Source organism: Salvelinus sp. IW2-2015, unplaced genomic scaffold, assembly GCF_002910315.2.
Source record: "Salvelinus sp. IW2-2015 unplaced genomic scaffold, ASM291031v2 Un_scaffold4702, whole genome shotgun sequence".
Taxonomy (NCBI): domain Eukaryota; kingdom Metazoa; phylum Chordata; class Actinopteri; order Salmoniformes; family Salmonidae; genus Salvelinus; species Salvelinus sp. IW2-2015.
Window position 1 is genome coordinate 54,567 of NW_019945971.1, and position 13,110 is coordinate 67,676.

The window sequence follows — 13,110 nt, forward strand, 5'->3', positions numbered from 1 at the left end:
ACGGATGGACAGAGTGTGTAAATGGAGCGGTAATGGAGCGGGTGGGAGGTGAAAAGTAAAGGAAAGACAAGGTTCATCTCTTCTCATCAGCAGCTAGGAGACGGGATGTGTGTATGTGTGGTGTGTGGTGCGCGCGTTGTGTGTCGGTGTGTGTTGCGCGTGTGATGGTGTGTGTGTGTGTGTGTGTGTGTACGGCATGTGTGTGTGTGTGGTGTGTTGTGTGTGTGTGTGTGTGTTGTGTGTGTGTGTTGTGTGTGTGCACGTGGTGTGTGTGTATCAGAGCAGGCTGGTGGAGGAGCTATAGGAGGACGGGCTCATTCTGCGTGTGTGTGTGTGTGTGGGTGTTTGTTGTGTGTGTGTGTAGTGTGTGTGTGTGTTGTGGCTCATTGTAAAGGCTGGAATGGAATCAATGGAACGGTATTAAACACATCAAGGCATATTTAAACCACATTTGACTACGTTCCAATTATTCCATTCCCATCCTTTACAATGAGTCCGTCCTCCTATTGCTCCTCCCACCAGCCTTCTCTGGTGTGTGTGTTCACCCTAACTCTGCCCTGTATGAACTCTGATGCTAGCATTAAGTAGAGGCGTGGGTCGTTCTCCTCAAGCCTTCAATGTACATTAGCATTAACATCAGCATTAGCATTAGCATTAGCATTAGCATTAGCATTAGCTTTAGCTTTAGCGGAAGAACTGACAGATATTGTTCAACCAAGTTAAACATATCAGTGTCGACTTTAAGTTCACTTGTAACCTTTCAGACCAGGGTCAACACAACACATTGCCTACAGTCACACACACATACAGTCACCACACTACACTCAAAACCCACACACACGCACACACACACACACACCACAACACACACACACACACACACACACACACACGCACACACACACACACACACACACACACACACACACACCACACACACACGCAAAGCACCATATTCAAATGTGACATTTTTGAAGATCCTGAGACGTCGGGGGACTCTGGGGACAATGAGTGATGCTGGGACTCTGGGACGTCAGGGAAATCGAGGGACTCTGAGGACGTCAGGGGACTTCGGGGGACCCTGGGGACATCGAGGACTCTGGGCGGGACATCGAGTGACCTCTGGGGACTCTGGGGACATCGAGGGAGTCTGGGGACATCGAGGGACTCTGGGGACATCGAGGACTCTGGGGACTCTGGGAACATTTGAGTGACTCTGGGACTCTGGGAACATCGAGGGACTCTGGGGACTCTGGGGACATCGAGGGACTCTGGGGACTCTGGGAACATTGAGGGACTCTGGGGACCCTGGGGACATCGAGGGACTCAGGGGACTCTGGGGACATCGAGTGACTCTGGGGACTCTGGGGACTCTGTGGACATCGAGGGATTCTGGGGACTCTGGGGACGTCGGGGGACTTCGGGGGACTCGGGGGACTCTGTCAAAACCGTTCACTAGGGGCAGCAATAAAACATCTGGCTGTATAGAATGGAAGTCTGCTGCATCCCTGTATCCATAATGAGTTAGCAAGACCAGGCTTAGCAGATGTTCTTATACAGAGCAATTAGGGTCAAGTGCCTTGCTTAAGGGCACATTGACAGATGTTGTTTTATGTAGTCCACTCTGGGATCTGAACCAGCAACCTTTCAGGTACTGGCCCAATGTTCTTAACCTCTGGCCTGCCTGCCACCCAATCTGTAGCTAATACCTGAAGCTAATTAATCCTAATCCTTAATTTAACCAATCTGTAGCTAATACTTGAAGCTAATTAATCCTAATCCTGAATTTAACCAATCTGAATGAATGCCCTAGAGTTGTTTTAACCTTGAGTTGAATATGCATAAACCCTTACTGTAACTCATGTCGCCGCTAGTTGCAACACATCAAGTTTAGCTCGAGAGTTGTGGGTTTTATCTGTAGACTCTGGATCCGAGGTTGAAGTGTTCAATCCCAGCGATAGTCTGTGCTGCGTCAACAAACAGGTTGATATGTAGAGCAATTCTACATTTCAGGTAGGGAGAAACATGGAAAAAACGTCACGTTTTGCAGTGAGACTGTGAGAACTAGTTGACAACACACACCCACTGATGCATGCACGTTCACACACACACTCAACACACACACTCAGTCACGCAGAGGCTCGCTCGCACAGTGGTAACTGATGTGTGCAGTACATCGACTTGTAAGCTGCTGGTTTATTGACGTGTGTAAAGGAGCGTCCTAATAGGTCTGTGTGTGTGTAAATGCGGTGTGTGTGTGTGTACCTGTCGTGGACAGAACTGTGTTTGTGTGAGACTCAAAGGCTAATGTGATAATGTCTCTGCATGTGTGTGTGTGTGTATCCGGCACTGATGCTACTGTGTGTGTACAGTACGTGTCCTAGTCATCTACAGAGCCTTGACATATTGGGTCGTGAACTGAATGAGTGTCCTAGTCATCTACAGAACCTTGACATATTGGGTCGTGACCTGAATGAGTGTCCTAGTCATCTACAGAGCCTTGACATATTGGGTCGTGAACTGAATGAGTGTCCTAGTCATCTACAGAGACCTTGACATATTGGGTCGTTGAACCTGAATTGAGTTGTCCTAGTTCATCTTACGATCCTTGACATATTGGGTCGTGAACTGAATGAGTGTCCTAGTCATCTACAGAGCCTTGACATATTGGGTCGTGAACTGAATGAGTGAATTACCATTAACACACTGTCTGTCTCTCTCTCTCTTCTAGGTGAGTACAGTACATACTGAATGAAGATACACACCGACTACACTATGGGAGATCAGACGGTTTGTGGATACTGCAGACTGTAGTTTGTGGATACTAATTGTAGTTTGTGGATACTAATTGTAGTTTGTGGATACTCCAGACTGTAGTTTGTGGATTTCTGAGTTGTTCAGTTAAGGGTGAAGGTTTGGGATATAGTGACAACTCTAGGGTTAAGTTAAGGCATTGAATTAGGGTTAAGAGTTAACTTCTTATGGCTGGGGGCAGTATTGAGTAGCTTGGATGAATAAAGTGCCCAGAGTAAACTGCCTGCTACTCAGTCCCAGAAGCTAAGATCTGCATAGTATTAGTAGATTTGGGTAGAAAACACTTGGAAGATTCTAAAACTGTTTGAATGATGAAAAACCTGAGAAAAAATCCAACCAGGCAGTGGGAAATCTGAGGTTTGTAGGTTTGCCTACCCAATATACAGTGTCTTTGGGGTCATACTGCACTTCCTAAGGCTTCCACTAGATGTCAACAGTCTGTAGAACCTTGTTTGATGCTTCTACTGAGAATGAGGGAAGGAGAGCTCTTTGAGTCAGGTGTCTGGCATGAGCTGGCATGAGCTGATCACGCGGGCTCCCGTGAGAGCGAACTGCGTTCCATTGCATTTCTGAAGACAAAGGAATTCTCTGATTGAAACATTATTGAAGATAATAAGAGATTTATGTTAAAAACATCCTAAAGATTGGTTCTATACATTGTTTGACATGTTTCTACGGACTGTAATGGAATTTTTTGACTTTTCGTCTGACCTGCGCGTCATCAATTTGTATTTTGGAACTAAACGCGCGGACAAAAAGGAGGTATTTGGACATAAATGATGGACTTCTTCGAACAAAACAAACATTTATTGTGGAAAATGGGATTCCTGGGAGTGCATTCTGATGAAGATCATCAAAGGTAAGTGATTATTTATAACACTATTTCTGACTTCTGTTGACTCCACAACATGGTGGATATCTGTATGGCTTGTTTGGGCTCTGAGCGCTGTACTCAGATTATAGCATGGTGTGCTTTTTCCGTAAAGTTTTTTTGACATCTGACACAGCGGTTGCATTAATTGGTATTTCAAATTTTATGTTCCTTTTGAAGCAATTGAAAGCCCTTCTTGCCCTGTCTCGCAGATCGTTCACAGCTTTGTGGAAGTTACCTGTGGCGCTGATGTTTAGGTCAAGGTAGGTATAGTTGTATTTGTATTTGTGGTCCTGTCAACCGGTCCTTTTTTGGAACACCATTATTTTAGTCTTATTGTGATTTACTGTCAGGGCCCAAGTCTGACTGAATCTGTGCAGAAGATCTAGGTGCTGCTGTAGGCCCTCCTTGGTTGGTGACAGAAGCACCAGATCATCAGCAAACAGTAGACATTTGACTTCGGATTCTAGTAGGGTGAGGCCGGGTGCTGCAGATTGTTCTAGTGCCCGCGCCAATTCGTTGATATATATGTTGAAGAGGGTGGGGCTCAAGCTGCATCCCTGTCTCACCCCACGACCATGTGGAAAGAAATGTGTGTTTTTTGCCAATTTTAACCGCACACTTGTTGTTTGTGTACATGGATTTTATAATGTTATATGTTTTCCCCCAAACACTGCAGTCCATCAATTTGTATAGCAGACCCTCATGCCAAATTGAGTCAAAATCGTTTTTGAAATCATCAAAGCATCACCAGAGTCTCTGGGTTCGTGCCCAGGCTCTGTCGCAGCTCGGCCGCGACCGGAAGGTCCGTGGGGCGACGCACAATTGGCATAGCGTCGTCCGGGTTGGGGAGGGTTTGGCCGGTAGGGATATCCTTGTCTCATCTCGCTCCAGCGACTCCTGTGGCGGGCCGGGCGCAGTGCGCGCTAACCGAGGGGGCGGGTGCACGGTGTTTCCTCCGACACATTGGTGCGTCTGGCTTCCGGGTTGGAGGCGCGCTGTGTTAAGAAGCAGTGCGGTTTGGTTGGGTTGTGCTTCGGAGGACGCATGGCTTTCGACCTTCGTCTCTCCCGAGCCCGTACGGGAGTTGTAGCGATGAGACAAGATAGTAATTACTAGCGATTGGATTCCACGAAAATTGGGGAGAAAAGGGGATACAATTTTAAAAAATCTAAAAAAAAATAAATAAAATAATCATCAAAGCATGATAAAAATGTTCCTTTGTTTTGGTTTGTTCGTCAATTAGGGTGTGCAGGTTGAATATGTGGTCTGTCGTGCTATAATTTGGTTGAAAGACAATTTGACATTTGCTCAGAACATTGTTTTCACTGAGGAAATGTACGAGTCTGCTGTTAATGATACTGCAGAGGATTTTCCCAAGGTTGCTGTTGACGCAAATCCCACGGTAGTTATTGGGGTCAAATTTGTCTCCACATTTGTGGATTGGGGTGATCAGTCCTTAGTTCCAAATATTGGGGAAGATGACAGAGCTGAGGATGATGTTAAAGAGTTTAAGTATTTAAGCCAATTGGAGTTTGTGTTCTGTATATTTTATGATTTCATTTAGGATACGATCAGCACCACAGGCCTTTTTGGGTTGGAGGGTTTGTATTTTCTCTTGTAGTTCATTCAATGTAATTGGAGAATCCAGTGGGTTCAGGTAGTGTTTAATGTAATAGGAGAATCCAGTGGGTCAAGTAGTGTTTAATGTAATAAGGGGAGAATCCAGTGGGTTCAGTAGTGTTTAATGTAATAGGAGAATCCAGTGGGTTCAGGTAGTGTTTAATGTAATAGGAGAATCCAGTGGGTTCAGGTAGTGTTTAATGTAATAGAGAATCCAGTGGGTTCAAGTAGTGTTTAATGTAATAGGAGAATCCAGTGGGTTCAGGTATGTTAATGTAATTGGAGAATCCAGTGGGTTCAAGTAGTGTTTTAATGTAATAGGAGAATCCAGTGGGTTCAAGTAGTGTTTAATGTAATAGGAGAATCCAGTGGGTTCAGTAGTGTTTAATGTAATAGGAGAATCCAGTGGGTGTCAGGTAGTGTTTAATGTAATAGGAGAATCCAGTGGGTTCAAAGTAGTGTTTAATGTAATAGGAGAATCCAGTGGGTTCTGGTAGTGTTTAAGTAATAGGAGAATCCAGTGGGTTCAGGTAGTGTTTAATTAATAGGAGGAATCCAGTGGGTTCAGGTAGTGTTTAATGTAATAGGAGAATCCAGTGGGTTCAAGTAGTGTTTAATGTAATAGGAGAATCCAGTGGTTCAGGGTGTGTTTAATGTAATAGGAGAATCCAGTGGTTCAGGTAGTGTTTAACTTTTCTGCGCTACGGATCCCTTTTACGGATCACTTTCCTAAACAATCTTCGGAGTTTCCACTCACGAGACTCCCAGTTACACAACAAATGTTATTTTTGTTGGATAAATATTACTTTTATCACAAAAAAACGCCATTTGGGTTGCGCATTATGTGAGAAAACCAAAGCGACAAATTCCAAAAAGTATCCGTTAATGGTCGTAGAAACATGTCAAATGTTTTTTATAATCAATCCTCAGGTTGTTTTTTAACAAACATAATCAATAACATTTCACCCGGACCATAACCTATTTCTTTAAGAGACAAAAAGGAAAATGGGGAGCCCCTCTCTCGCACGCAGGAAACAGTCAGAGACACCTGACCTCTTTGAAACATCTCGCTCTATTTTCAAAAATAAAGCCTGAAAACTATGTCTAAAGCCTGGTCACAGCCTGAGGAAGCCATTGGAAAAGATCTGGTTGATGCCCCTTTAAATGGAGGATCCTCTGTTCTCTCTTTTATCTCGTTTCTCTCTCTGTTTCCCCTCTGTTTCTCTCTCTATGTTCTCTCTGTTTCTCTCCTGTTTCTCTCTCTGTTTCTCTCTCTTTTCCCTCTCTGTTTCCCTCTCTGTTTCTCCTCTGTTTCCTCTCTGTTTCTCTCTCTGTTCTCTCTGTTTCTCTCTCTGTCCTCTCTGTATCTCTCTTTTCTCTGTTTCCCTCTGTTCCTCTCTGTTTCTCTCTGTTTCTCTTCTGTTTCTCTTCTCTTTTTCTTCTGTTCTCTCTCTTTTCTTCTCTTTTCTCTCTGTTTCCCTCTCTGTTTCTCTCTCTGTTCTCTCTGTTTCCCCTCTGTTTCTCTCTCTGTTTCTCTCTGTTTCTCTCTGTTTCCTCTCTGTTTCTCTCTCTGTTTCTCTCTCTGTTCTCTCTCTGTTCTCTCTGTTTCTCTCTGTTTCTCTCTCTGTTTCTCTTCTGTTCTCTCTCTGTTTCTCTCTCTGTTCTCTCTGTTTCCCTCTCTGTTTCTCTCTCTGTTCTCTCTGTTTCTCTCTCTGTTTTCTCTTGTTTCTCTCTCTGTTTCTCTCGTTTCCTCTCTGTTTCTCTCTCTGTTTCCTCTCTCTGTTTCTCTCTCTGTTTCTTCTTCCTCTCGTTTTTTCTCTTTCTCTCTGTTTCTCTCTTCCTCTCTGTTTCCCTCTGTTCTCTCTGTTTTTCTTTCTCTCTGTTTCTCTCTCTGTTTCTCTCTGTTTCCCTCTCTGTTTCTCTCTCGTTTCTCTCTGTTTCCCTCTCTGTTTCTCTCTCTGTTCTCTCTGTTTCTCTCTCTGTCTCTCTGTTTCTCTCTCTGTTTCTCTCTGTTTTCTCTCTCTGTTTCTTCTCTGTTTCTCTTCTGTTTCTCTCTCTGTTTCTCTCTCTGTTTCTCTCTGTTTCTCTCTCTGTTTCTCTCTCTGTTTCTCTCTGTTTCCTCTCTGTTTCTCGTTCCTCTCTTTCCCTCTCTGTTTTCTCTCTTTCTCTCTGTTCTCTCTCTGTTCCTCTCTGTTTTTCTCGTTTCTCGTCTGTTTCCCTCTCTGTTTCTCTCTCTGTTTCTCTCTTGTTTCTCTCTCTGTTTCTCTCTCTGTTCTCTCTGTTTCTCTCTCTGTTTCTCTCTCTGTTTTCCTTCTCTGTTTCCCTCTCTGTCTCTCTCTGTTCTCTCTGTTTCCCTCTCTGTTCTCTCTCTCTGTTTCTCCTCTGTTCTCTCTGTTTCCCTCTCTGTTTCTCTCTCTGTTTCTCTCTCTGTTTCTCTCTCTGTTCTCTCTCTGTTTCTCTTGTTTCTCTCTCTGTTTCTCTCTGTTTCTCTCTCTGTTCTCTCTCTGTTTCCTCTCTGTTTTCTCTCTCTGTTTCTCTCTCTGTTTCTCTCTGTTTTCTCTCTGTTTTCTCTCTTTTTCTCTCTTCTGTTTCTCTTCTGTTTCTCCTCTTTGTTTCTCTCTCTGTTTCTCTCCTGTTTCTCTCTCTGTTTCCCTCTCTGTTTCTCTCTCTTTTCTCTCTGTTTTTCTCTCTGTTTCCTCTCTGTTCTCTCTTCTGTTTCTCTCTGTTCTCTCTGTTTCTCTCTTTTTCTCTGTTTTCTCTCTGTTTCCCTCTCTGTTTCTCTCTCTGTTTCTTCTCTGTTTTCTCTTCTGTTCTCTCTGTTTCTCTCTTTTTCTCTCTGTTTCTCTCTCTGTTTCCCTCTCTGTTTCCCTCTCTGTTTCTCTCTCTGTTTCCCTCTCTGTTTCTCTCTCTGTTTCTCTCTGTTTCTCTCTCTGTTTCTCTCTCTGTTTCTCTCTGTTTCTCTCTGTTCCCTCTCTGTTTTCTCTCTCTGTTTCTCTCTGTTTCTCTCTCTGTTTCTTCTCTCTGTTTCTCTCTGTTTCCTCTCTGTCTCTCTTCTATTTCTCTGTTCCCTCTCTGTTTCTCTCTCTGTTTCTCTCTTTCTCTCTCTCTGTTTCTCGTCTCTTCTCTCTGTTTCTCCTCTCTGTTTCTCTCTCTGTTTCTCTCTGTTTCTCCTCTCTGTTCTCTCTCTTGTTTCTCTCTGTTTCTCTTCTCTCTTCTTCTGTTCTCTCTGTTTCCCTCTCTGTTTCTCTCTCTGTTTCTCTCTGTTTCCCTCTCTTTTCTCTCTCTGTTTCTTCTCTGTTTCTCTCTGTTTCCCTCTCTGTTTTCTCTCTCTGTTTCTCTCTCTGTTCTCTCTCTGTTTCTCTCTGTTTTCTCTCTGTTTCTCTCTCTGTTTCTCTCTGTTTCCTCTCTGTTTCTTCTCTCTGTTTCTCTCTGTTTCCCTCTCTGTTCTCTCTCTGTTTCTCTCTGTTTCTCTCTCTGTTTCTTCTCTCTGTTTCTCTCTCTGTTTTCTCTCTGTTTCCCCTCTCTGCTTCTCTCTCTGTTCTCTCTCTGTTTCTCTCTCTGTTTCTCTCTTGTTTCACCTCTCTGTTTCCTCTCTGTTTCCTCTTCGTTCTCCTGTTTCCCTCTCTGTTTTCCTCTCTGTTCTCTCTTATTTCGTGTTTCCTCTGTTTTCTCTCTGTTTCTCTCTGTTTCCCTCTCTTCTCTCTTCTGTTTCTCCTGTTCCTCTCCTGTTCTCTCTCTGGTTTCTCTCTTTTCTCTCTCTGTTTCTCCTCTGTTTTCCTCTCTGTTTCCCTCTCTGTCTCTTCTTCCTCTCTGTTTTCCTCTGTTCTCTCTGTTTCTCTCTGTTCTCCTCTGTTCGCTCGTTCTCTCTGTTTTCTTCTTCTCTGTTTCTCTCTCTTTCTCTTTCTCTCTGTTTCTCCTGTCTCTCTGTTTGCTCTCTCTGTTTCTCTTGGCTTTCTCTACTTTCTGTTTCCTCTCTCTGTTTCTTCTCTGTTCTCTTCTCTGTTTCTCTCTCTGTTTCTCTCTCTGTTTCTCTTCTCTGTTTCTCTCTCTGTTCCCTCTCTGTTTCCTCTCTGTTTCTCTCTCTGTTTTCTCTCTCTGTTCTCTCTGTTTCCCTCTCTGTTTCTTCTCTCTGTTTTCTCTTTCTCTCTGTTTCTCTTTTCTCCCTGTTCTCTCTCTGTTTCTCTCTGTTTCTCTCTGTATTCTCTCTCTGTTTTCTCTCTGGTTTTCCCTCTCTGTTCTCTCTCTGTTTCTCTCTGTTTCCCTCTCTGTTTCTCTCTCTGTTCTCTGTTTTCTCTCTGTCCTCTCTGTTTCTTCTCGTTTCTCCTCTGTTCTTTCTCTTTCTCTCTGTTTCTCTCTGTTTTCTCTCTCTGTTCTCTCTCTGTTTCTCTCTCTGTTTCTCTCCTGTTTCTACTCTCTGTTTCCTCTCTGTTTCTCTCCTGTTTCTCTCTCTGTTCTTCTCTGTTTCCTCTCTGTTTCCCTCTCTGTTTCTCTCTGTTTCTCTCTGTTTCTCTCTTGTTTCTCTCTCTGCTGTTTCTCTCTGTTTCTCTCTGTTACTCTCTCTGTTTCCTCTCTGTTTCCCTCTCTGTTTCTCTCTCTGTTTCTCTCTCTGTTCTCTCTTCTCTTGTCTCCTCTCTGGTTTCTCTCTCTCTGTTCTCTTCTGTTTCCTCTCTGTTTCCCTCTCGTTTCTGCTCTGCTTGTTTCTCTCCTGTTTCTCTCTGTTTCTCTCCTGTTCCCTCTCTGTTTCTCTCTCTGTTTTCCTCTTCTCTGTTCTCTCTGTTTCTCTCTGTTTTCTCTCATGTTCGCTCCTCATGTTTCCTCCTGTTTCTCTCTTCTGTTTCTCTCTGGTTTTCTCTCTGTTTCCTCTCTGTTTCTCTCTCTGTTTCTCCTCTTTGTCTTCTCTCTCTGTTTTCTCTCTTTTCTCGTTCTCTCTGTTTCTCTCTGTTTTCTTTCTCTCTCTGTTTCTTCTCTCTGTTTCTCTCCTTGTTTCCCCTCTGTTTCTCTCTCTGCCTCTTTACTTTCCTCTCTGTTCTCTCTCTGTTTCTCTCTCTGTTTCTTTCTCTCTTTTCTCATCTTCTGTTTCCCTCTCTGTTCCCTCTTCTGTTTTCTCTCTCTGTTCTCCTGTTTCCTCTCCCTGTTTTCCTCTCACTCTCGTCTCTGTGTATCTCTGGTTCTCTCTCTGTTTCCCTCTCTTGTTTCCCTCTCTGTTCTCTCTATGTTTCCCTTCTGTTTTCTCTCTGCTTTCTCTCTCTTGTTCTCTCTCGTTTCCTCTCCTGTTCTCTCTCTGTTCTCTCTGTTTCCTCTCTCTGTTTCTCTCTCTGTTCTCTCTGTTTCTCTTCTCTGTTTTCTCTCTGTCTTCTCTCGTTCTCTCTCTGTTTTCTCTCTGTTCTCTCTCTGTTCCCTCTCTGTTCTCTCTCTGTTTCTCTCTCTGTTTCTCCTCTCTGTTCTCTCCTCTGTTTCTCTCTCTGTTTCTCTCTGTTTCCCTCTCTGTTTCTCTCTCTGTTCTCCTCTCTTTCATCCTCTCTGGTTTCTCCTTCTGTTTCTCTCTGTTTCTTCTTCTCTCTGTTTCTCTCTCTGTTTTCTCTCTGTTTCTCTCTGTTCCCTCTCTGTTTCTCTCTACTGTTTCTCTCTTTTCTCTCTCTGTTTCTCTCTCTGTTTCCTCCTCTGCTTTCTCTCTGTTCCCTCTCTTTGTTTTCTCTCTTCTGTTTCTCTCTCTGTCTCTCTCTGTTTTCTCTCTGTTTCCCTCTCTGTTTCTCTCTCTGTTTTCCTCTGTTTCGTCTCTGTTTCCCTCTCTGTTTCTCTCTCTGTTTTCTCTCTGTTTTCTCTCTGTTTCTCTCTGTCTCATCTCTGTTTCTCTCTGTTTCCCTCTTCTGTTTCTCTCTTTTCTTTGGTTTTTTTCTTCTTTTTTTTTTCTGGGTTTCCCTCTCTGTTTCTCTCTCTGTTCTCTCTGTTTCTCTCTCTGTTTCTCTTCTGTTTCTCTCTCTGTTTTTTCCTCTGTTCTCTCTCTGTTTCTCTCTCGGTTTCTCTCTGTTCTCCCTCTCTGTTTCTCTCTCGTTGTTTCTCTCTTAGTTCTCTCTCTTGTGTTCTTCTCTCATTTTTCTCTCTTGTTCCCTCCTTCTGTTTCTCTCTTCTGTTTTCCCTCTCTGTTTTCCCTCTTCTCTTTCTCTCTCTGGTTTCTCTGTTCTCTCTACTGTTTCTTCTCTCTGTTTCTCTCTGATATATCTCTCCTGTTTCCTCTCTGTTTCCTCTCTCTTGTTTCTCTCTGCTTTCTACTGTCTCTTTTCTCTCTCTGTTTCTCTACTGTTTCTCTCTCTGTTTCTCTTCTCTGTTTCTCTTCGGTTTCTCCTTCTCTGTGTGTCACTCTCTTACTGTTTCTCTCTGTTTCCCTCTCTGATTTCATCTCTCTGCTTTCTCTCTTCTGTTTTCCTCGTCTTGTTTCTTCCTCTGTTTCTCTCTCTGTTTTCTCCTCTTGTTTCTCTATGTTTCTTCTTACTCTGTTTCTTCTCTTGTTTCTCTCTCTGTTTCTACCTCTCTTTCTCGTCTGTTCCCTCCTCTGTTTCTCTCTCTCCTTGTTTCTCTCTGTTCTCTCTCGCTTTCTCTCTCTGTTTTCTCTCTCTGTTTCTCTCTGTTTCCCTCTGCTGGTTTTCTCTCGGTCTGGTTTCTCTCTCTGTTTCTCTCTCTGCTGTTGCTCTCTCTGTTTCTCCTGCATCTGTTTCTCGTCTCTGTCTTCCTCTCTGTTTCTCTCGTTTCCTCAATTCTCTGTATTCTCGCTCTCTGGTTTCTCTCTGTCTCTCTGTTTCTCTCTGTTTCTCTCTCTTGTTTCTCTCTGTTTTTCCCTCTCTGTTTTCTCTCTTCTTCCTCTGTTCTCCTCTACTGTTGCTCTCTTCTGTTTCTCTATGTTTCGTCGTCTCGTGTTTCTCTTCTGGGTTTCGATCTCTCTTGTTTCGTGGGCATGTCTCTCTCGTTTCGTCTTCTCTCGTTTCCTCTCTGCTTTCCCTCATCATGTTTCTCTCTCGTTTCTCTCTGTTTCTCCTCTGTTTACTCTCTCTGCGCTTTCTCATACTGTTCCTCTCTGTTTTCTCTCTGTTTCCCTGGCTGGTGTTCTCTCTAAGTTTCATCTCCTGCTTTTCTCCTCTACTGCTTTCTCTTGTTCTCTCTCTGTTTCCCTCCTCTCTGTTTCTCTCTGTTTCTCCTCGTCTGTTTCTTCTCTCTCGTTTCTCTCTGTTCTCCTCTGTTTCGGCCTCTGCGGTGTTTATCTCTCTCTGGTTTCCTCTCTGACTTTCTCATCTGTCTCCTCTCTCTGCCTTTCTCCCTCTGTTTCCCCTTTTTTATCTCTGTTATCCGCTCTCTGTTTTTCGTACTCCTGTTTCTTCTCTGTTTCCCTCTCTGTTTCCTCTCTGTTTCCCTCTCTGATTTCTTCTCTTTTGCGCTTTCTCTCTGCTTCCCTCTTCTCTTGTTTCTCTCTGTTTCTTCTGTCTCTCTCTGTGTTTCTCTCTGTTTCTCTGCTGGTTTCCCTCATCGTTCTCTCTCTGGCTTCTTCTCTCTGCTTTTCACCTCTGCTGTTGTCTGCTCGGTCGTAGTTCTCTCTATTTTATCTCCTGTTCAGGTTCTTCCTCTCTGTTTTCCCTCTCTGTTTCTCTCTCTTGTTTCTAACACAGCTGAGTTCCCTCTATCCTGTTTTACTCCTCTGTATTCTCCTCTGTTTCTCTTCTCTGTTTCTCTCTGTTTCCCTGTCTGTTTCTCATCTCTGTATTCTTCTCGATTTCCCTCTCTCTTGTTTCTCTCACTTTCTCTTTTTCCCTTTT

At 43.7% G+C, this 13,110-nt stretch overlaps 1 protein-coding gene across 1 annotated transcript; it reads right to left on the bottom strand.

The window, feature by feature from the left end:
* Positions 1-1,061: 1,061 nt before the first annotated feature.
* LOC139026403 (uncharacterized) lies at positions 1,062-10,439 on the bottom strand (the record flags this gene model as incomplete). Its single annotated transcript, XM_070441750.1, has 5 exons — positions 1,062-1,439; positions 7,109-7,162; positions 7,870-8,217; positions 8,458-8,547; positions 10,353-10,439. Coding segments are annotated over 5 exons (957 nt in total), but the record flags the coding sequence as incomplete, so codon positions are not given.
* Positions 10,440-13,110: the final 2,671 nt, after the last annotated feature.